At 37.2% G+C, this 24,771-nt stretch overlaps 1 protein-coding gene across 1 annotated transcript; it reads right to left on the reverse strand.

Moving 5' to 3' along the window:
• Nucleotides 1-5,597: 5,597 nt before the first annotated feature.
• LOC115336078 (tenascin-like) lies at nt 5,598-24,326 on the reverse strand. Its single transcript, XM_030002588.2, has 14 exons — nt 24,217-24,326; nt 23,465-23,609; nt 20,136-20,273; nt 19,381-19,516; nt 18,027-18,281; nt 16,814-17,031; nt 13,282-13,468; nt 12,854-13,138; nt 10,916-11,197; nt 9,977-10,246; nt 8,290-8,550; nt 6,649-6,779; nt 6,339-6,468; nt 5,598-5,701 (listed from the first exon to the last, which is right to left on the reverse strand). Exons 1-14 carry the CDS (start codon nt 24,324-24,326, stop codon nt 5,598-5,600), a joined length of 2,652 nt encoding a protein of 883 aa, XP_029858448.2.
• Nucleotides 24,327-24,771: the final 445 nt, after the last annotated feature.

Raw genomic sequence — 24,771 nt, forward strand, 5'->3', positions numbered from 1 at the left:
CAAAACAGAAAACACTATTAACATTTTGATAACTCCATTATGCACCCAATCTCAAGAAGGATAAAAAAAGCTTGGAAAAATTAAAGAAAAAAATAATAAGAGATGTAGAACAGCTTCCACACAAGAACAATGCACAGAAGACAACTGAGAAATTAAAGCTTATAAAATCACAGAAGATATGGGTATGGTGAATAGGGAAGTACTAGCTATTTCTAATACCACAAGAACCTCAAGAATACCAGGTTTAAAATAAAAAGAGTGTACTCTTTCAAACAGGGCATAATGAAATTGTAAAGTATACAGGATTAAACAAATTCAGAAAAAAAGTCACTGTTTTTCTTAGGTTGAAACTGGACATACATATCACGCAGGAAATCCCTGAGCTACTTAGTGCCCAAGGCCGGGAGGGTATGGGAGGTATCAAATGTTTGCAGTTTTGTCTTGTAAATTGCTATATTAAAAAAAAAAAAAAAAAAAAAAAAAAAAAAAAGTTTTATTCTGGAACTTTCTAAACAAAACATTTAGATCCTTCCACAATTAATTTTTTACTTTGCAGTTTAATGAAATCAATTTGTATTACAAATTTGGATTGGAAAGCTAAGAAAAAAAGATTAATAGCAGTTGCATTCAACCCCTGACCCATAATCTTCTTTTTTATTGCACACTAGCTGAAAAATCAGTTTTTGAAAGCTTTTAAAAGCATAATTTTATAATCTTTTAAAAAATAGTAATGTAATATGAAGTATGTATTTAGCTGATCTTCTCCCATAGCAGTATTTCCCTCCCATACTTATGTGGGTTATAAAGACAAATATTTATTGTTTGCAGTACATACAGAATGATAATTTCATTGACAAATAAAAAAAAAAAAAAAAGATGTAAACAATTGCATTGGTTTCTTCCCATTATTTTCTCACCTGAAACATATCAAATCCTCCTCTTGGTAGTTTCCAAGAAAAATAGACTGTATTTTCTTCTTGCCCAAACACCTGTAAATCTGATGGTGGATCAGGATCTGAGGTAAAGACAGGAGTGGATGCAAAATTTACTATCAAAATAATCTATATTAATTTGAAGGAAATTAACATCTACAGAAGACACTGCTGTAATTCATTATTTTATAGTTCAGTGTAGAACCAGATTTAATTTTGTACTTAAGAAGAATATAAAATAAATTAAATTCATCTCTACATATTAGCAATAGAATCAAAAATAAAATCAATGCTTGTAAATTTTTATGGAAAAGTTATGTCATCCTAATATTACTGCTGATTCAGTTACTGGCAGAATCCCATTAACTACAAAGGAAACTTGTTTGTATTTTTTGTAGTAACTTTCAAGAATGTTTAGATTGAAAAGAAAGACATATATACATTCATCCAGCCATTGCTAAGATGCCTTGATTTAATAAGAAAGAGCTTTTCTTAGACAATACCTTAAGATGTAACAACCCTAATTATCTGAAATCATGAAAAGTTATTAATAAATCATGAACCTACAGGTGCTAATCTTGAGGATGGTGGGGTGACTTCTTTTTAATCCATTGGTTGTCACAATACTGATTAAGAAATCAGTGCCTGGCAGAAGACTCTCAAACTTGTACATTCTACAAAGATTAAAAAAAGAGATTGTGTTCTTTAGGATTTTTTAAATGTATGTATCTTCATATGTTAATTCTTTATAGTGTTATGGATATTATTTACACGTGATGTGTGTATACATGTATATATATTGTCAGTCAAAAACTATTTTAGTACGATAAAATCTTAAATAGGATGCATCACGCTATGGTTCACAGCAAGTTCAGGTACTAGAAACTCATAAAAGATTATATTAAATCAAATCCAGAATGACACATAGGTTCTACTGGTTCTCACTCCAGTGCAGTGTTTTGTTTGCTCTTCTTTGCACAAACACATCATATGAGATTTGTAATTTGTTTAAAAATGCAATTCTTAAAATAATCTTTTTTCACATGGGTATAGTAATGTACATCAACTAAAACATCAAATACATATCACATGTAAGTAACACTGTAGGCTACTTATTTTAAATACACAAATACAGTGAAACATCTTTTTTGAGTTCATGTCAGTTATTTTTTTAAATGTAATCCTCATACCTTACACCGGAAGGTAACATTTTCTCCTCATTGAAGACCTTACTGTTTATTGAAATAACATATCCATCAAACATATTTTGGGCTGGTGGCCAGGTAACAGTTATTGATTCAGAGTCTCTGCTATAGTTCAGATATTGAACTGCGCTTGGTACTGTGTGACAATAAAAAAAAATGCATTACTTTTAAAATAAATTTTATATACATTATTTTATGACAGGACTCATGTCATCAGAATGCAATGAAAACTCCATGAAAATTATGTCATGTCCTTGCTTATCCAAGGACACACAGACCAATACCACTGCAGTAATGTGTATAGGGACTTCTGTTATCCATGAGATCCAGAGCCAAGCTGCTTGCTGCTCTGTAATGCTACTTAGTGCAGTTCTGACATCACTGATGTAGAGTTCCTCAAAAATGCACAATTCCTCAAGAAAAGAAATGTCAGTATAAGAGGTAGCATACTGGGCTGAGACCAAAGTCCCCACTAGCACAGTATCTTGTATTGAACGGTGGCCAAAAGTGTGTCTACGGAAAAGCAAGACTTGCATAGAGTGATAATTCCCTTCAGTAATCTCCCAGACTGCAGTTTGCAGCCCAAGGATTTCCTGAGCCAAAGGTGATTTCTGTGAATTTAGTAAACCTCAGCAGATTTCTCTTTTACGCATGTGTTCAGTCTCCACTTGAACCTATGACCACAATCATGACCACAATCATCACGGAAAATATCATATGGCCAGAAGTTCTGCAACTTATCTACAAATTTAATGAACAGCCAGTTCCTTTTTCTTGTTTTCTACTTGCTTTCTTCTAGTTTCAAGTCCTTACTTCTTGTAAAGGAAATGTCAGTGAATTATAATTTCTTACTCGCTCCATAATTACCTCTCCATGACTTATCTTCTCACAAATGATTTTACATTACATCATTGTTCCTGTATCAGTTTTAGCTCAGTGGTTCCTTAAATGCAAAACATTACATATCTTTGATCACACTTGCTGCTCTCCTACGAATCTTTTCGATTGCATCTACTATACTTTACTTTTTCACATTAGGGACCTATTAGAGGAAAATATAACATGCCAGATCCAACAGCCTGAGAAGCCATGTCCACAGGTCCAACCAGCAGCAAGGCTGAGGCTGTACTCCCAGCAGGCACGCGCACACAGAGCACACATATACACCACATATATACACATATACATGGCCGGCCACACAGATCACAGACAGACACTCGGAGCACTCACATGAACACAGACGGGACCAATGGCCTCATCCTGCTCCCCTCTCCTGCTGAGAATGGAGGTCCACCAGTGAGAATACTTATATACATATGTACCAGGTGGATCTCCCCAGCAGTTGGGCTCAGACACTCAGTCTGCCCAGTAGATGCCCCTGGATTCCCACCTCTCCAGTTGCTGGCACACACACAGAGATGGCCAGGACTTCCCAGGTCCCAACAGGTGACCCCCCCGTGCTCTCGGCCCTAGAGACACAGAGATGCTCTCACGCCCAGAGCTGGCCCACCCACCCCCTTGCTCCCAGGCCACTTGCCCTACCCACCAGCCCACCCAGCTGGATCTCACTCGCAGTCACGCACTCACCCACACACCCGTGCTCACTCTAGGTGCTGCATCGCAGACACAAGGGCCCTCGGACTCACGGGCCAGCTCCAGTTGCTGCACTCACGCTCCTGTACCCACACACGCACAGAGAACAGGAAGGAGTTAGAAAGGGATTTAATAAGACAGGACAGATTGTGCTGATCAGGTGCAGGGCACAGTCAGACAAGCAAATCATTTACATGTGATGAGTTGGTTTTATCCCCTTAGTCCTCTATTTTCCCACATTTGTTCTTCCCCAAATCACCTAATGCCCTCCCTTTTCCTGCCTTTGACTCCTCCCTTACGCACCCCATCATAAGTCCTGTGCAATCCCAAACTGCTTTTCCTGGCATCCCATAACATGTCCTACACCCCGTAGGCAGTAACCCCCCCACCTTAGTCCAAAAGGTGATCCAGAGAGCTCCTCCCGATGACTGTCTTGATGGGCTCCACGCCTGGACACAGGGGCTGAGGGTCTCCTGAGAGCCCTGGGAAGGACCTGGACAGGGTGTCTGTTCCTTGGGAGGCTGTAGTTCGGGTTCCCGCCTGCCACTGTGTTCCTCTGGGCTTGTGGAGATGGACCTTTGAATGGCTCCTGTGATGGGCCTGGGAGCAGTCTGGCAGGGTATTATTTGGGGTCCCCTTCTTGCCATTGCCTCTCTGGGCTCCTTTGGGGTGCAGGTGAATTGTTATCACTGCATGCTGTATTCAAAAGGCAAGAGTACCTGGACTCCTATAGATAATACAGCGATATTTTCTGTTTTGTCCTATAACGTCTTCTAACATCCCAGCTGCTTTTTACTTTGCTGCTGAGCTACATGCTGATGTTTTCATGGAACTACCCATCGTATTCTCAAGATACTGCTCCAGAGATGTAACAGTCAGCTCAGAGCTGACCATATATGTGTGAAGTTTGGGTTATTTTTGCCTTGTGTGTCACTTTATGCTTATTTAAACTGAATTGCATCTGACACTTTAACATCCAGCCACTGAGGCACATATGGTCTTTTCCATAGTTACTCTTTGCTAGTTCTCATCCTTACTATCCCGACTAACTGTACATCAGCAAACTCTGTTACCTCTGTGTTTGCTCACTTTTCTAGATCATTTATGAATGTTTTGGACAGAACAGGTCCCAGAAATCATCTGACAACCTCCCTCAACTGTGAAAACTACTTTTATCTTCTATTTCCAGTTGTTAGGTCAATTTAAAAGACTGGCTACTTTTTTAAGAGCCACAGTAAGGGAATCTCACTGGCAGGTTTTTGGAAATCCACAAAGCATACATCAATTGCATCTCCCTTACCACATGTTTGATGACTCCCTGAAAGAATCCAAAGATGTTTTTGAGGCATACTTTTCCTATACTACTAAAATCCTTCCTTGTTCTGCCTCTAAACTATAAGATACTACATAGTTTATTATTAGCTATAACTTTACAACCAAAAAGCAATGCAATAGTGGATGTATTCCTAGAGTCAAGACAGCCTCAGAACCACCGCTGAGTTACTCTGCTAGCCAAGAATAGTGACACTGCTAGTTTAGTCCAGGTTTTATCTAGAGCTAACAATCAAAACTCCTTTCTGTCCACACCATTAATTCCTATACCCAAGATGAAGGTACCATTTTCCACTGGAGCAGGATATCTCAGTATCTATGACACTGTACATTACTGGAGACAGAGAGCAGCTCAGAGACTTTGAACTCTCTTTTAATGTAGTTTCACTGGAATAAGAACATCATGCTTATTGAAAGAAGAAGCAACAGTGAACTGATACAACTCTGAAATTATTATCTCAAGATAGTATGTGAAGGTTACTGGCCACAGTACTCACTTTTTGGTGATATCTGAATAGACTTATTCACAGTGACATCAAAAGAAGAAACATAATTGTGTTACAAGTGAAAGCCTGATATGGACAGAGAGAAGAAACATCATTCCAAAAATGAAAGAACCCTTCAGAATGAACATACTTGCTAGAATGAGAAAAAGCAGCAGAAAAATCTGACTTCAAGGGATCTTAATTTAGAAAGGAAAAAAGTAACAATCAAAGAATGGTTTTTAAATGTATAATGGAAGAAAGCCACTAGCAGCTAGGAGAAGAACTGGAACAGAACAGAACTATGCTGCTGAGAATCAAATGTCCTAACCCAAAGTAGAACTAAATGTAGAAAACCTCAAATTTAGTCCTGATGTAAGGGGAGGCCAATGAGAGAACATCATAAAACTAATTCAGTTCTGAACACCTAAGTGTGTTCAAACTCAGCACTGAGGTGAGAAATCAAACATTAAAGAGAAGTCTAAGAAAAAAGATTTTGTCTTCTGTAATGTTGGTTGCCAGACAGTGTGCAAGTGTCAATTACTGGACCGTACACCTGCTTGAGTCATTATGAAGTTAACATTGGTAGTTCATTGTACGTTGTAACCGTATTCAAATTCTTAAAGGACACAAGCAGTCAAAGAATAAGGAAAATAATAATGAAAGACAATAAGGAGAAAATTATGAAAATGATTGAATTGCTTTTCTCTAAGACAAAAATAAAATTCAAGAAGAAAGCAAGACATATAGACGGAGTAAAACAAATGCTGAATTTGACAACATTGTGGTCTCACCTGTCTCTATTTCCTTTGTCACAAAAATACTGTCTCTGAAACCTTCCTTTTCTGTTCGAATTGTAAAGTTGTACAGCTTACCAGGAGTAAGGTTGGAAAACGTTGCTGTTTCTTGCTTGACCTTCTGGACCTACAAATCCAAATACAGTTTTCACAGAACTGCTTGCAAAATTTGCTTATCTTATGTAAATGGTACCTCCACCTATTCTAATGGGAGATATAGCTTTTAGTTTAACCTCTGATTACTTAATAGAAGATTTTGAAAAATAACTGCATAGCCTATACACAAGTGGTCTTTTAAAAAACATACCCTGAAAGCACTCTCACAATTTGTACATGTAACTTCATATTGCTGAAAATCTCCATCAGCACGGTCCCAAGCAATCTGTATTGAAGTGTCTGTAACGTTACCTTCTCGTACATTGAGTGGAGCTGCCAGACCTGCAAAAGGACATAAAACATATTACTGTTCAATCTGGCTTTGTTCAATCCAACACTTATTATATCTCCTGTGGAGACACAGAAGTGAAGACAACCGGTAACAGATTCAAACAGATAGAGGGCAAAATCTGATCTCAGGCATGCAAACACACAGACATTCCAAAATAGAAAAATGGAAAAAGAACAAAGAGACAATAGTGCCACTGTTTAAAGAAAATTGCTTGCTTGTTTATCTTAAAACTACATGGGGCTGAACATACATTTTTCCCTGAGGATTGAGCTGGCACTCCTAGGCGGGAAAGTCCTCCAAAATGATGTTAATCCCTCCAATACCACCACCATAGTGCTCAGAATGTACCTAAATTTTGTCAAACAGCTCAGCAAAACCAAGTAGACCAGGCAAGCCAAATACATTTTATCCCTAATTAGTATAGCCTTGTATGATACAATTCAGATCACGTTACAGAGGAGCTTCCGCTCTGCTCTGCATCTCTTTCACTCCCACCACAGCTGTTTCTGGCTGGAATGTACCAAAATTTACACTTTTTCTAAGAAAAACTGTATACATGTAAGGGGTCAGTATTTTTTTTTTTGTCCAAGTTTTTGGGGCCCCCAGGAGAGACAGACCAAAACTAGGTTGTCTAAGGCAGTTTCATACTAAGTTTGGGAAATGCTTTCATAAGAACAATCAAAGCCCAAGTTTTTATTAAAACTATATTTTAAGAAAAATCAGCTTTCAAGGTTTTCATTATTTGGGGAAGAATTTTTCTGTCTTGCCCTCATTCTCCTCTCCCTTCTTCCTTGCTTCTTTCTTTCCTATCTTAATTTTTCCTTTTATAACATTTCTACTTTGAAAGAAACAGAGCAGAAAAGAATTTCAAAGGAAAATGATAAAAAAGAAAAAGAAAAACTTTTGGAAGTATAATTATAATAAAAAACAGGAAAGTGAAAACACAGAATTTCAGCATGTATTTTTAAACATTTTTAAAGTTCTTATTAAAATTCCTTTTTTAAAGGCCTTGCTAGAAGGAGTCCCCTTCCCATAATACTTTTTTAAAAGTCTTTGTTATTGAATTTTCATCTTGGAAAATGGGAATCTCAATGCTTTTATTATTTGCTTAAAGATGCACTAGGAGGAATAAACTTACTAATTTCAAGACACAGAAGTAACTCCATTGTTACTCATCTTCTTGGCTAAAATAAATGGTCAAAATGTGTCTTGTTGCCCACAAGGGCAACATTTTAATACAGTCTAAATTCCTGAAATACTTGCTAGACATTTTATAGACTTGATATAAGAAACACAATTCAGAAAGTTTTGAAATTATAAGGGATGATTATAGCCTTGTTTAAAAAACAGCTAGCATTAGTATAATTATTAATTGCTTACACAGATATATCAAGATGATTTTTAAAAAGCCTGTCCTTCTACTGCACTGAAATAAAAATAAGTTTACAAATCAAAATTTAATATGGTGCAATTTTATAGGAATAAACTTAAAATACTCACATGTTTTTACACCAGATACATGGTAAAAGGTGCTCAACATTTTCCCACTTTTTGTAGAAATGCAGAAATCATATTCTGTTCCTGCAGTAAGGTTTCCAATTATTATTTTACCATCGCTTTTTAAAACGAATGTTTCATTAGGTCCTCTTTTACTTGTAACATATATGCCATCAAATACTCCAATATCAGGCATGCGAACAAATAATACCACAGCATTGCTATAAAGCACATAAGGAACTACAATTTGAACAGGCTTGGGCTCTAAAAGAAGAAAAAAAAAAAATCATATTCTGTTCCTGCAGTAAGGTTTTCAATTGTTATTTTACCATCGCTTTTTAAAACGAATGTCTCATTAGGTCCTCTTTTACTTGTAACATATATATGCCATCAAATACTCCAATATCAGGCATGCGAACAAATAATACCACAGCATTGCTATAAAGCACATAAGGAACTACAATTTGAACAGGCTTGAGCTCTAAAAGAAGAAGAAGAAAAAAAAAAATTGCCACATGTTAAATCAGCTGAAAATAAATTCAATGAAAGCCACACGATAAATCTGAAGCAACTGCCCTGAGAAATATGCTTGCCCAGTGCAAACAAATGACTACTATAATAAAACATGTCATTGCTCAGGAACAATAAACAACCTGATCTTTTTAAGTGTTTATTACTGGAATCCTGAAGCATTTGACAAATGATTTATGAATCAAAGCAAGTTAGGCTTCCAAAGGTATCAATGAATTACCTTTTCAACCACAACTGCACCAAGAAGGTAAGTCAGGATAGCTGAAAAATATACAGAAATGTACATGTGGACAGGGAGATGAGCATGGAGAATGAGATACATTTGATGGATGCAATATTGATGTGTTTAGTTTTCTTCCCTTACAGCTGGCTCTGACAGCTGTGAAAAATCCCATCTAGAATTTTGTCATCTATGTCTTGAATGAGGTATTAAATCTAATCCTATATAAAAAATTCTGAAAAAGACTAAGCCTGCTACCCTCCAAAATACTGTAATCATTTAGAAAAAATGACAGTACAGCATTTCATGTATCTGTAACCTGACAGCTGCAGCCTTTATATACCACACGTATAAGTGAATCCTGCCCATTCCTTTCACATATGCAAAAAATGTATACTGTGCCAAAAGCATTTCAACATCTTGGTAAATTATAACTAGCAGGAAAGACCCTTCCATAAACAATGTAAAGCTTTTACCTTTCAGCTACTAGTACTTCTAACTCTTAAAATCTTTTCCCAGCACCCTCTCACCAATAGCAGGGTAATTTCCCTCTCACGGTTCACAAAACACTTAATGCATCTCCAAAAATAAAGTCTGTTTCAACCATTCCAATATTTTGTTACTTCACTGGAAATCAATGATTCACTCGATTTCTTCTGTCAGTGGGACCAGGATTCCCTGCTATGGTCCTCACCACAGTTAAATAACATTCAGTAGTACCAATGTGTTTCCCAAGGCTACACCTCTTTGAAAGTTAACAGCATCTGCTTTGCTGTTAACAATTAGGATCGGATCGGTACACTTCACATGCAAGTTTTGATCCTTGGCTATTAAGCAAATCAACTTGATCTACCAAATCCGTTAGATGATAGTAATGATAATGAGACTGATGTTGTGAGTATTATAGCCTGTAGATTCCACTGTTAAAAGATATCTTACTTAAAGTGCATTGAACGGTCTTCAGTTCACTCATATTTCCATTATTCACACTTGCCACCGCTATTTCATAATCCATTCCAGGAATTAGGAGATCAATCTTAAACTCTTCTGTATTGTTTACTAAAAACTTCATAGTGTCACCAACGTCTGCATTAGGTTTCACTTGAATGTAGGATTCCTGACCCTCTTGTGGCAGCTTCCAGTGGAGGATTACACTCTCTTCTTCTACATCCTCTGGGTGAATATAAACAGCTGTAGGTGGGCTGACAGCTTGATCGAAGAAAAAGATGTCAGTATAAAACCACAGATCAAACTTACTATCAATTTACAATCACTTCCCAATGATGCCTTTTGGTTTATTTTTTCTTCTAAAAATTCCATGATTTTAAAAGTACTAACTCATTTATTTATTTCTTAAAATAGTTTGTAGACAACTACCTGTTACAGGCAGATTCTGCTTTCTGTTTTCTCATAACAAATAGGGACTTATTTTACGAGCATATTCCATTCTATTGGACATATAGAGAGTAACAAAAGATGACACCATCTGAGTCACAGTATCTATGATCAGAAAAATAAATTAATCTGCCTTTACCTACATAATTTGAGACATGATGGTAACGTTTCTACCTTGCTAAAATTAAATATGCTAACCATAAATATTTATCAAATAGGATGTCGCTTCTTTAGCACATATTAATGTGCTGTAATTAAGTAAGTGAATAAATAAATAAAGGGATAGGTACGTTCACGCTTTTGGAAGGTTCTGAAGGTTAGAACCAGTAAACAGAGAATATAGAAAAGAATTGTCCCGACTTTCCCCCAATACACGCCAACAAACTGCAATCAGTATGTTGCCTTAAAAATACTTTTGGGCCTTGTATTTTCAATTGAAACTCTGTTTAGTGAAATAAAACAACCAGAAAATTGATACATCACCTGTTGTGATGAATATAGGCTTCTCATGGCAGCTGAGAGTTCCCTTCTCTGCTACGTTCTGTAAATATACCTGATACTGATGATAAGGTTTTACATTTCCTATTACTACTGAAGTCTTGTTTTTTTCAACTGGTAACTGTTCCCAGATGTTGGTTTCGGTATCCAAAATGTTGACTAGGTAGTAATGAAAAGCACTGGATGAACGCTGTGGAGGCTTCCACTTCAAATGTATTTCTGCAGATGAAACATACGTAGCCTCTAACTTCTGGGAGTGCAATGGCCCTATTGAATAAGATTAGGAATAGAAATAGGATAATAGCTTCTGATGCCTTTTACCAATAACTTTTTTTTAATACAGTCTGAAAAGCTAATAGTACACACTTAAATACATGTTAAATAGTATCAGAGGAAATCAAACAATGCAACTTTGACAGTGTATCTAATATTGATACACAGAGCAATACCCCTACTCTCTAATTAAGGTTTTTCTGAATCACCTAGCTCTTTATGTAGAGCTCAGTCCCCACTTAGGTCCTCTCTTGTATTTCAGTCAGATCAGAAACATTGCCCAAGACAAATGGTATGAATTACCCAAGTTGTTAAAACCTGGTCCTAATGGATTACATGGCAAAATCTACTAAATTTCAAAAAGTTTAAGTGTTCAATGCACACTGTTTTTATCAATCATCTTAAAACAGTTCTTCACATGTCTCCTACACCTCTTCCAACAATTCAGTCATTAGTCTAATTAGTAAATCGTGTTATTTTTCCTTCCCTGGACAATTATGTTTCTGTAGATAGCAATGTTGCAGCTGAAAACGTGATTTCTGAGGTAAAACACATATTTGCTTCTCTTAGGAGAAAGCAGAAATATCCTTCCTTCATTATAGAGGCAACTTGCATTACAAGGTCTTCTATCCAGAAAACAAACCATCAGATTAGGGAGCAGAGAAGCTGGTAGGCACAGGAGATGAGAGGACTTTCAAGTGCACTAAAGCAGCCCAGGGGATGAAGAAGTAAACTGTACAAAATGTACTTGCTGGAGAAAAGGAACAACTTCTTTCCCCTAAACTAAAACCTCTATTTTGTTCTGACTAAGAAAATGGACCTCTGACTCATATTTGGACTGCCTTGCCAGAATTGGTAAAAATGTGAGGGAAGTATGTTTTCCTTAACTTCTGAAAATCAGAACATTTTCCCAGTACCACAGAAACAGGAACATGAAGAAAATTTGCACCTAAAACTGTGTCCATGAAGTAGTTTTACCTTGAGGACACCTCCATTTGATCACCTTTAGATGCAAAGGTATTTTTCATCTCTACCAACTGGCAGGTTTCATTTGGCTTCATTCAGCTAGACTTTACTAGAACACAAGTTAATTTGTTCATGAATTTCTCTTATGCTGTACTGCATCATGCAGCATGCCAAAACACAATGTATTTTTAAACCATAAAGCTTGTCTTAATCTTAACTGCACATATACAGGGATACCTCCGCTTATTCCAACAAATCTTTTACTTCAGATTGGAAAGTATGCTTCTGCATTTCACCAGCATGGCCAAAAAATACCTTACTGCTACTCTGAAATCCAGCTTTACCTTTGGACATCAGTAGGAATTCTGTGAGTAAAATTATGGTAAGAATGAGCTTTTAAAATATACGTCACAGAAACAGAATTTGTAGCTGGCTTTCTGCTTGCAGCCACCGAAAACTCCTGAGCTTTTCCTCATCAATCCCAATAAAGCATTGTAGCACAAAAGCAAAATGAAGATGTTGGAATCCACTCTGCAAACTGGTAAATCCTGGATTCAGAATTCATGTTCAGAATTATTTCTATTTTCAGACAAAATAGCATCACAAGGAACAGTGTAATTAAAAGAAAAACATAAGAACTGCATGATTATCTGATTATTACTGCTATTTATTTTTGTAACTTACTTGTTTCTACCTTCAGAATTGGACTTAAGATAGTCTGTGTCCCTTCTGGGTTCCTTGCTGCTAATAAAAAATTATAGCAAAGGCCAGGAGACAACTGCACAATTTTTGCTTGAGTTGTATTCACAGGCAAGTTCAGAATGTATGGTTTCCACTGATCAAAATAGTACTTAATTATAAGGGCAAAGCCTGACTTAAGCCGCATGTCCATATCACTCCACATAAATACAGCTTCAGTTGTCTTGACATCACGCACACTAAACGTGAAGTTTTCTGGTACCAGAGGTACTGAAAAAGAACACCAAAAATGAAAAAAAACATTGAAAATCATGAAAACCTTTTTCTATTTATATTTGTATCTTCAAAGATAAAGGTAATTGGGGGAAGGCTTTTAAAAATAAATGCAAAAGACTGTAAAAAAATATAGTTACATTCATATTCACAAATATATGGTAGCTGTATATAGCAGAAAAACCCTGTGAAGAAATAGCCTGGACCAGTGGGATCTCTCTGAAGGGCATAGCAGTCCGTTTCGTTTTCTGGTATCATTGACAAAGTTGAGATACCAGCCTTTAGAAGATAAGGAGATCTATCTGTCCACAAGAGCCGACCTTCTTCCTACATTGAAAAAACAGAAATACAAACCCCATGTATTTTTACATTATATTTATGAATTATTAAGGCTTTCCTCATTGCAAGCATATCTCCTAAACATCCAAAATTTACATACTTCATTTATGCAAATTAATTGTATAGGAACATTTTGAATAAAGTAAATATTTCCGTGTAAAATTCTACCCCTTCTATTACAAAAGATTACAGGGTAATAATATCATATCATGTCATACAAGCCACATAAGGCTAATGTAGTGTCTGATCATTAAAAACAAACCTTTAAAAATCACTATAAATCAAATAATCTAATAATCATGAATGGATAATTTTCTAAAAATGTTAATCACTTTACAAAAATTGAGTCAGTCAAAAATATACATAAATTCCGTCTGAAAGCAAAAATAGTTTAGCTGAAAAAAAATCCAGGTCTGGATTCACAATCAGATGAGGAAATGCTATCTTTTCCCCTTTCTCCTATTTGCTGGTAGCTTGGCAGTTAGGACACTCACTCACACCTGACTCCAAGTTTCTCACCTTTGAGGTACTTTCAGTTTCTCCAGCAGAGCTCTACAAATACTAGACCAGGGCAACATGATATTTTGGAGCAAAGATTCTTGTAGAATATGCCTACAGCACTGCAATGCAGACCCCTCTAGTGGGAGACAGGTCTCAGTTTGCACTGCACTAACATATACTAACATCTACAGGGATTAATAAAAAACCCAACACATTTATGCACATTTATTATCATTGGAGCACTCTCAGGAGGTATACTAGCATAGTGCTTTCAGGCATAGCAAGTCTGTGGTCCTACAATCCAAATAAATGCTTTAAGTATTGTAATGGAGAAGAGTTGAGGTACCACCATAATTTTAAGACTTGCATTTCTTTTCCATTTTGTTAAAGATATTCAAAAGGAGGGAGGGGGAGGAGGAAAAAGATTTTTTTCCATTTCTTTGAGAAAACAACAAAAAATCATGTTGGTTGAGACTAGCCTGTTTTTTTCAATTCACCCATTGAATTGAAAAGGATCAAATACAATTCTGTGATGTCTTTCATTTTCCCAAGAGAGTGAACAAGATTTTCAATGGTATGAAATAATTCAGCTTGACTTTCAGGAGCACTTGTGTGTCTAGCCTGCTGTTTCAAAAATACTACGTAAATCAATGCCTATCTTTTTCTTATGCTGGTCTTCCTGGGCAGAGTTAACTACAAGCACAGGAAGCCGCAATATACTACTATGATACAAACCTCTGTAGCAGAGCTTGTAAGAGAAACCTCAGCAAATAGTCTTTGGCTACCTTTTCCACTTCCTAACTCTGAAAAACTGCACAGAGTGTCAGGACAGACATGTGGGTATCACCAAAGCGCTCCATTCATCCTTGCCCGGCTCACTGACCTACATCTCCAGGGTCGCTGTTGTCTTTCACATGAATGCTCACCCTCGTCAGGATGGGTTTGAATGCAGATACAGAACAAAATAGGGTTAAAGAAGGAGAAACTGTGAGAATGCAAATGCTACAGAACTAATTTTGCTCACAATGTTGCTAATTTTCATCAGTGTCACAGTGCTTGGCAGTTTTCCTAAGGCTGCTGAAATCTTCCGAGTAGGTTATAGTCTCAACATTTTTTCATAGAACATTTCAAGTCCCATGGGTACTGGGAGAAAAGAACTTGACAACAGAAATTTAATTCCCTAATGGTTCAAATATGAAAGAGAAAGCAAAAAATAATTGAATCCATATTTTTTATTTCAGATTTTAAACAAGTCCTGCAATTCCTAGCATATGTCCCATGATCTTTGAACTCCTGGGGTAAGTACAATTTGGTGCAAGTACAATTTGGAGTTCTTGTAAGATGAGAGCAAATGACAACAATGACACTTAGAAGGACTTCAACATGTTCATACAGTACTTGAACACACTAATTAAGTACAAATATTTAGGAAAGAAGTGCTTAAAAAGCAAGCATTTTATTATTATCCCTTGCTACTCTTAAAACAAGGTACTCATCTAGTTCATTTAACTGACTAGACTCCCACAAACATAAAAATGCATGTAATGATTAAACAGTTGACTAACAGTCAAATTCCAAACTGGCAATTAACTCTTTTCTGTGTAATCAGAGTTTAAAAAGAAAAAAACTCCGCCTTTCTAGCACTCTTTCTAACATGCAAAAATATTATGCTTTCATGGGGCATCTATTTCTGGCAGCCTCTTACAAATACTACCTTAGTTCCAAAACACCAAGTTGGTTACAATTAGTATCACTATGGTGTAAAAACTACAGCAATTCTAAAATCTCATGCATAAAACAATATTATATGTAAAATGCATATATTACTGGTGCTTTACTAACCAGGAAGGTTAGAGTGCTTCTCTAACCACAAACCTAGAGAGGTTTGTGTTTCCTCAGTTTGCATGTTATCCCACTCTGACTTGTTTGTGTAGCCCCATTAAGTTTTTTAACAGAGCCTGCAAAAAAGAAATTTTCTGTCTATGACATGTTTACCACTTACTTCCTGCCTTTATAAATAAAGTTTACTTTGTTTTTACTGATTTCCACAGCACTTCTTTCAAAATTAATTTGACCAAAATGATATTAAAATTAAATTTTGGAGCGTAGATTTCCCATGGCTTTCTCCCAACCTTCCGATACTTACCACAAAAGAAGGTTTCACTATGCCTAACCACAGGAAGTCTGGATCCCACATTTCTGGCAGAGGGTCTCCATCTTTCTGAGAGCTTCCCCAGTACTTTTATTTATCTCTGTAGCTGTTCCCAAATCACACACCACACCACAGTGAGTCATTTAGTAACAGCAGAGCTGGCATTAAGAACCTTCATATCCCAAATATGAGGAACAGGAAACTTTTTACAAGAAATACGTGGCTCCCATTCATTCTTCCACTGGCCTATCCAGCAGCCATACTGGACAGACCTTGCTAAGCTCAACACTCAACATTTCAGACTTGCATCAAAACTGAGAAAGCCAACCCCAGGCTTCGATATCCATAACAAGCAACACACGTAGAGAGTAAGACTTAAAATCTGGCAATGCAGCACCACCTACAGGCAAAACAATATCCCTGTGAAGTACTCACAAAAAAAAAAAAAATTAAACAGGTTATGTAAAAACTATGTCTCTTTTTCCCAGCTATGGCCTGCTAAATATTTTCAGCATTTCTAAATAGGAAGAAATAATGATTCCTCTTCCAACTACTAATAACTATACAAACAAATAACCAATTTACTGTGTAGCATTTTTTATTCCAAAGAATCGGGCCCCATATATCAAAATTCTCCTGCTTCCATATATGTAATAGCAAAGAAGATAGAATAGACTGACCTTTAGGTCATTAAGACCCGTCCATAACATGATTATTTGACTAATTGTCTGGAGATAAGACAAAATGAAACCATGTTCTTCTTCACTCCCTATGTCAAGAAGATGCGCCCCTTGTGAAGTCGTTTCACAGATTTCTTGCGCCACCTTCCACGGCTTGCTCTCCTTACCGATTCGATAGCAGCTGCTTTGGAATGCCACCCACCCTTGGGAACAGGTGCCTATAGGTGAACAAGGACAGGATTTTAAAGATATTCTGCACCATTCACGGCAGTGGCACAGCTTAAGAATTTTTATAATTACACAGACATTTTGATGACAATAGCATTTAATTAATTCATGATTGCAAACCCCCCAAAATTCAGTAATTATGAATCAACACCCCTTCAAAATCCTGAGTGTCTTAAAAAAATCTGATTGACTGAATTAAAGGAGTATCAACTACAACGTACTGAAGCAAAAAAAAAAGACCCATTAATTTTTATCCTACTCTAGGAAAAAACTCATTCTTTAAGCTTAGTTTCTGATGGCTCATTTTTTAAATTTCAAAATTGAAGTTAACAAATCATTTCTTTTTAATAGTTTCCTGAGTTTAGGAAAACAATTACTTCCTTGAATTTGAGCCTATATAATCCTTTCATTTGTGTTCCTAAATTTAAAGATTTTAAGTTGCATTATCTGAGTAGCACATTTAAAGGAATGAAGTTACAAAATCAAGCTGTAACATCCTAAGAATCCTACCTCTTTCACAGCACTTCTAACAAAACAGTGTAGCTAGATTAGCCACTCAGCAGTACAAAACCATCACTTCAAACGCTGGCAAAAAGCATTCCATATCCTTACCAAATTCAGGATTTTCCCTGCCTTTTCACTGAAGCTTTATAGCAAATTTGATCCTTACATTCAAGTAATTACAGTGCTTAACCTCAACAATCACTTGACTCTGTTTTAGACTGTAAAAAAATGTAGTTAGCTTAAAATATTTGCACATATGAATTCGAATTCTTGCTCCTAAAAATACTAGGAAATATTAACTAGAAATAACTTTTCTATGTCCTTAACATTCAATTTTTTTCAGCTTTCTAGAGAAGAAATAATCCACACCTGTTAAAAATTGTAAAATGGAATACAGGCTTTTTACAATTTACTCTTAAACCTAGAAAATATGCAGTGCTTCCTTGCATTCACTGTGACTACAACAAACTCTAATATATACCTGTTTCAGCTTGAACATCCAGTGCTTGAGACACATTTATAAATTCAAGATGTAATTGTTCAAATATAAACTTAAATGTATATAAGGTGGCAGGTGCCAAATTACTCCAAACAAAGAATCCACTGGGGTTTTTTATAAACTGAGAAGTGTCATTCAGTGAAGCTGAAACTGAAAATTCTTTGGTCATTGTACTCCAATTAAAAGACACTGTAGTAGCTGTCACAAATGTTCTGATGTCATTTTCTGAAATTCCACCTAGTAGATCAAGAAAAAATAAATACTGTCTTTACCACAAGGGAATAATTAGCTCAAAGTTTTATTGCACCAATATTATTATTCTTTTTCTTTTAAGAAGGGATGAGGGATACACACATTAGGGAAAGAAAGGTAGTATCAAAACAGAAAATGTCTTACTGAGAAATTAAGTCACACTCTTCTTTATTGTCATGCTATGTAAACTTACGTGTGAAGCAACCAGAAATAAAAGTGCACAGTTTAAGGAGTGCTTAACTGTAAAAGTACATACTTTGCTGGAATACCGGTTATGTAACAGATGTCAAGTGCAGTAACACATGCATGTGTTATGAATTATTTCCTGTAGCTTGCTGAATGTACTTTCAGCAGAGTCAATGGCTGCTGCAATGTTTTCAACTTACTATGTATTTTTCCCAGTGATGTTGTTTGTATTCAGATCCTAGACTATTCCAAAGCTAGTATGAGCTTGTAATGTGTACAAAGGTAATGCCATAAACTATTTTAAAGCAGTTAACAAAATTAAGATTAAAAGGCCCTTTCATTCTAGTAATTGGTGGGACTTGTGGTCCTGAACATATTTACTGCTATAAATGATGTTTTTATATGTTCAGTGGCTAGACTCACAAATTCTTATACTAAAAGTCTGTCCCACTTAGTCACAATACTAAGATCTTCAAGGTACTCATTAACCCATTTTAAAGAGGGACTGTCATAAAGTGGAAATAAAAATATTTAGTATTTTTAATTTATATGACAAACAATCACAACCCTACATTGATATGAAATTGCCAGGCTTTAAGTAACTTTCTCCATCGTCCTCTTTTATAAATCTCTTCTCCTAGAATTACTGTAGTATCGCAAAGCCCGTAACATTTAAATATCTCCCAAACTTTTACATCAGTCCCATACTGCAGAATTGTTACACTAACCAAATTAGTTACATAAAATTGTTCCTTCTACTCTTCATGGTTGAAAACATACATTGATGCAAAGTTTCTAAATACAGGAGTAAGCTCCGGATTTCAGCCCCTACTTCTTTAATCTTTACTGTTAGACCAACTATAATAATGCCAAAATATTTTTGTGCTACTCTACTTACGTGTCTTAAATGATTTTATCGTTAAGATTCGGCCATTTTTTAGAGATTGTATTGTAATATCATACTTCTTATTTTCCTCAAGCAGAATTGTAGTACTGACAGGTTTCTGTTCAACTTTAGAAATGTTTCTTACATTCTGCAAGTTAAAAGAATTTCTGGATATAGTGAAAGTAATAAAAATACAATTCATAAATGATCTATTAAGTTTTTAAAAGGGTAGCTTATATTGCAGCATGTCAAACTTAAGGCTGCAGTTAAACTGCAAAATACCCAATGTATTTAAAACAAGACCTTTTAGAAATCAAACTGTTAATAACAACTTCGTATTAAAATCCCCATATTTTCTTTAAGATCCAGAATATCCTGTGCTCAAAATAAGAACAACATCTTCCCACAGAGACCTGGGGGTAGTGTCTGTGCCTCTTCTGGAGAAGTTAGACTCCTCCTTCAAACCACAGTACCTTGAAGAACATGCATATTCTTAACTTTAAACATATGCCTATCTATACTTATTCAACCAGGATACTCAATGGTCTTTTAAGTCCCACTGGCTTCAACAGGACTCTGTAAGAGTGCACATAAATGACAAGAATTACAGAATTCAGTACAAGTTTTCCAAACTTTCTCTTTGTTTGCTATTTTACATTATTTTTTTTAAACTAACACACACACACAACACACAATGGTATTAACTACTGGTATCTACAGCTTAAATACATATGGTACTACTTATCACTTAGACTGACGAAATTTACTTTTTGACTGAAAGCATCTGCTTGCTGGTATGTTACAATATAATAGTCTGGATCCTCTCCTTTAGGCAATTCAGTCCACTCCATCAAAACTACTCTAGCAGGCTTTTTCACTTGGTCACAGTCTAGACTCTCTGAACCCTGTAACAGAAACATACATGAATGCAACTTAGTAGAAAATGCAGAAAATGTACCTCTAACTAAATAATTAAATTCTGTCAATTTTAACAACTTTTACCTAGACCTTGTCAGCTAGCAACAGTTTTTATATGGACCAGTATCACCAGCCCTACTGTGTGACACACAGGGGCTTCATAATTTTTTTACAAGTTCTGCAGGTACAGATTCTATTTTTCTTTCTCTCTCCAGAGGTGGACAAACCATGTCAGTTGACCCAAATATGCCCTACTAGGAAAAGAGAAATCTGTCATCATTTTAGAAACAAGGTCAGAGATTTAACTTGCAGTGTACATATTGCAATTACAGTTAGCAGTCAGTCAGGGTTGGAGGTCTCTGTCCAGGAGTTGGAGGTCTCTGTCTTATTCCCACATTACATGGTAAAGACTTTACTGGCATCACTTTCACAGCTTCCAAATATCTCAGAATAAGAAACAGCAACGTTCAAGAGGTAAAGAAATAATTCATTATACAACTCCCTACCAATCCAATTTAGTCATGGCATTACAAACTTGGTTCAGCATTTCAACTTCTTACAGAGGTCAACTCATTCTAGACACTAGTCTTCTGTATTTTTGACACTAGCTTTTTAATAACTGTACCTGCCTTTGAAGGACTTTGGCTTAGCTCTTTAGAGAAGCAGGTTCCTTCTGTGTTTGAATTTCATTTGGAACCAGAAACTTACAGGTTGCTTCTATCTAACAGGATAAAAACCTGAATCACACCTCTGAAATTCAGAGAAATTGGGGCATGTAATGCCAATCCCTATCACATCACATTTGTTAAAAGACTGCAGTTCTGTTTTTTAAGTTCCATTTTTACTTTCTTTATGAATTGCCACGACAAATAAATGCCATCATTTAGCAATGAACTCAAAATGTAGTTCAAAAAAACAAACCAAAACAAAAATCAAATAGGAACCCTAGCACACTAAAATAAAAGTTAAGGTTTTTATTATTACATTACTTTGTGTTGTCCTGTAAAGCAATCTACCACACAAAAAAATGCACCATAAAAAGCAAAAACACTCAGCTCTTCTCTATTTTTTAATATAACATACTCTGGAACTCAGTTTGGTTTAAGATAACTTCCTTTAACTAATGGTAACTATAAATCTATCAAGATCTTAATGTGCAGAGTTTAGATCACACTTTTTAAAGTACAAACTTTATAAAGTTTATAAAACCTTTAACCTCTATAAACCCTTTGTAAGACAGTACATACCACCTCTTGGAAGCCCCTGAATTGACATACTACACTAATATTGATGGCATACACGAAAGTGTTTAAAGGAACACTTTTCCAGGAAAAGTAGCAGGCTTTTAATTGATGGGTGTATAGCTGGCTTGCATTGCCTGAAAACAGTCTAGTCCAGACAATCCAAAGGGTAGGAAAATCTGCTCTTAAAGATAATAAAAAAAATTTATATTTGCCAATAATTGAATTAACCTTGTTTAATAATTTTCCACCATCAGCAATATTGTATGCCATTTTACTGTACATAAATACATATTTCTAGACATAAAAACAAGAACTAAATTTTCAAGTGTACACAGAAATTTTACCATACTTATATCTGACAAGAGATATTTAGAATGTCCCTTTTTGTCGCCAGCACCCTGTCGGTACTTTTTAGGCCTTTACCCAAAGACTGCAGCAATTTAAAAAAAAAAATTAAATTGACCACAAAGACCTAAGGTTCAAATCTATCTTCAGGCTAGCTACACACCAGCCAGGAGACCTAAAATAAACACTGACTTCTATTATCAACTACTTCTCAATATATGACTTCAGTAGGCTTCCCAATCTAAAAAAGAGGCACTTGAGGGGAAATACAACAGAGGTCTACAAAATCTTAAGCAGCCAGAAGAAGTGAGCAGAGATTGATTTTTCATTTTCTTTTCAAGTACAGGAACTGTGAAGGATGACGTGTAGCTGGTATGCTCCAGATTGAAATCAAACAACAAGAGGCAGTTCTTCACAAAATAAATATTTCTCTGACAAAGCTTAAAACAAGTATTAAAAGGTTCAATGGGCTTCAGAGGCGGCCAGACAAGTTCATAGAAGAGAACTACACTGGAGCTTACAAAATGCACTGCAACTATATCCGTCTCAAGAAGTCCTTAAGCTGCAAATGGTGGGAAACTAACACAGTATAGGTAATTCTCATATTATGCTATTATACAGTCCTCCACAAGGATCTGCTTATTGCCACTGCTAGAGGTATGATACTGAACTCACTGAAGTTTTTATTTCACCCCATCCTTAAGAGCCAGGCACTCTCAACTACTCTGCAACTGGAAACTTCCCTGACTAAGGCAGATCACAGACTGCTGCATGATGGCTTCTACAAAAAGCAAAAAAGCACTTGTTCTCAAGCTCAAAATGGGCCAGTGCAACTGGACACTATCTGGATATTCTCAAGGAATATACCAGGAGGCTGGGTACCACAGCAACATTTCACCACTCCAAATACACGGCTCTCTTCTCCAAAGGAACGGAGTGGTATTTGTACCAGTAATTGACAGCTTTGAAATCACCTTTGCTGCAAAGCATGTTAAGCTAAGTGTAAAATAAAGACTACACATACAAAACCCAAATATAGGTAAATATGGACAAGACTACTGCAAAGTGTACTAGAAAATGAAGCAGAAAGACACATGTGGTTCCTACATACGCCGTTCTTTCAATAACAGTCAAACACAAAGGGCTAACCCACAAACAGCAGTTTTGGATCAGAAAGTAAAATACTTCTTGCACAAGTACACTTCCTAAAGGCACAGCCAGAGTACACCCCTGGGTCCCAGAATGACCTTGAATTTCCAGCATCCCCATGCATGTCTCCACAGTGTCCAAAAGGTGACAATTTACACAGCAATATGAGCTAGCTTAGGACTTAAAGATCCTGGGATCTCTTACTTCTTCTGCGGAACAACATTAAACAAGAAGCAGCAGGCAATAAAGCAGATTAAGGATCTCAAAAGATACTCCAACCACTTAAATAGAAGGAAGACTGGGAATGCTCAGTAGCAGTAACTGAGAGCTCGCTGTGACTGCTAGAACGACAAAAAAACAGTCCGAATCACAAATCATCAATTTTCAACATTCAATTTGAATATCTATCCACCTTCAAGAAAAGGGAATATTTTTCTTACCTTAAATAAATAGTTTAATAAAAGGAGGAGAAGAATTGCCTGATCCATAGAGAAAGAAATGTTATAGTCCCAGTGTCCCTTATGTGTTTGAAGCACAACAGCTTCAAACCAAAATGGTGTTAGAATATCTAAGACACGAGAAAAACTAACACACATATTTATACTTCACATAGATACAGCTGCAGCCAATGGTGCCCCCCAGATTTGTGTCCTTGCTCTAGCCCTGCCCCTTCCCAGGCCTCATATAAAGTTTTCTGAGATCAGCAGAAGGCCGTCCTTTAACTTCACTGGACTGTGGATGTGCCTGTTGTTCATTAGTCATTTTAAAACACCTCAGCGTAAAAAACGTCAGGGTTTTCTAAGTTTTACTAGTGATTACTGGATCAAAATTCATTGAAATCAGTGTAACCCCCCAAACTTTCCTCAAGAGACTCTGGTTGTTTTTCACAGCACAGATTTCTAGCAAGATGCCCCTTTGTCAGTGTTCAAAATAAGCCTTAAAGCACTTTTACATGGAAGTACTAAGCAAACCTGCAGAACCCACTGACATGTCTTGTTAGAGTGTCCGAGAGAAATAAACAGTGTAAGTTTATGACAACTGCCGTCAAATTTGCTCATGGAAAGACAGGTGCACACCAGTACAGCACCAGGAACCGCACGAGCAAGTCTAAAACCCCTTACAGAAAATACCAAATCCTTCTTCTCAGTCGAAAAGCGGAGCCTGTAAGTCTCCTAACTCGCGCACAACCTACTTATTGGAGGACTTCTCAAACTTGTCGTTAGCAAGCACAGCACGCGCCTCCCGGGAGAAATCTTTCCAGCACCAGGAAGCCCCGGGCGCTGGCGGCGGAGGCTCCCGCATGGCGGCAGACCCCGCAGCCCGACGGGGGAAGGGCGGGCGGCAGCGCTGCCCCGCGGAGCCCACAGCCGGGGCGGCGGGAGCGGGACGGCCGCCGCCACCGCCCCACGGGCTCTCCCCGTGAGGGCAAACGACGCTCCCCTTCCGCGGAGGGGACAGGCACCCACCTGCGGCTGGCGGGGCCTCCGCTCCGGCCGCTTTCCTCTCCCCCTCCTCGCTTTCTCTGTCCCCAGCCCGCCCCGCCGCCGTGCGTTCTGGCCTTTCCTGCCTTTTCGCCTGCTGCCGGGCGGGTCGAGGCGGCAACGGGCAGCGCCGTGTGGCGGGGTCCCGGCTGCCGGCCCCCCCGGCTCCCCTCATCCCCAGCGGAGCCGTCGCCGGGCACCAAACGCGGAGCTTCCCGCTTATTTCCCGCTCCCTGAGGCGGGCGCCTGAGGGGAAGGGGCGGACG

Source organism: Aquila chrysaetos, chromosome 26 (genome assembly GCF_900496995.4).
Source record: "Aquila chrysaetos chrysaetos chromosome 26, bAquChr1.4, whole genome shotgun sequence".
In the NCBI taxonomy this organism is placed as follows: Eukaryota; Metazoa; Chordata; class Aves; order Accipitriformes; family Accipitridae; genus Aquila; species Aquila chrysaetos.

Bases quoted from the DNA above. Each gene is read 5' to 3' on its own strand.
- LOC115336078 (XM_030002588.2), bottom strand. From the start codon at position 24,326: ATGCGGGAGCCTCCGCCGCCAGCGCCCGGGGCTTCCTGGTGCTGGAAA. The intron at 18,282-19,380 runs GTAAGTAGAGTA...TTGATCTACTAG, and splicing joins GATAAAATCATTTAAGACAC to GTGGAATTTCAGAAAATGAC. The intron at 11,198-12,853 runs GTAAGTTACAAA...CTTATTCAATAG, and splicing joins AATTCTGAAGGTAGAAACAA to GGCCATTGCACTCCCAGAAG.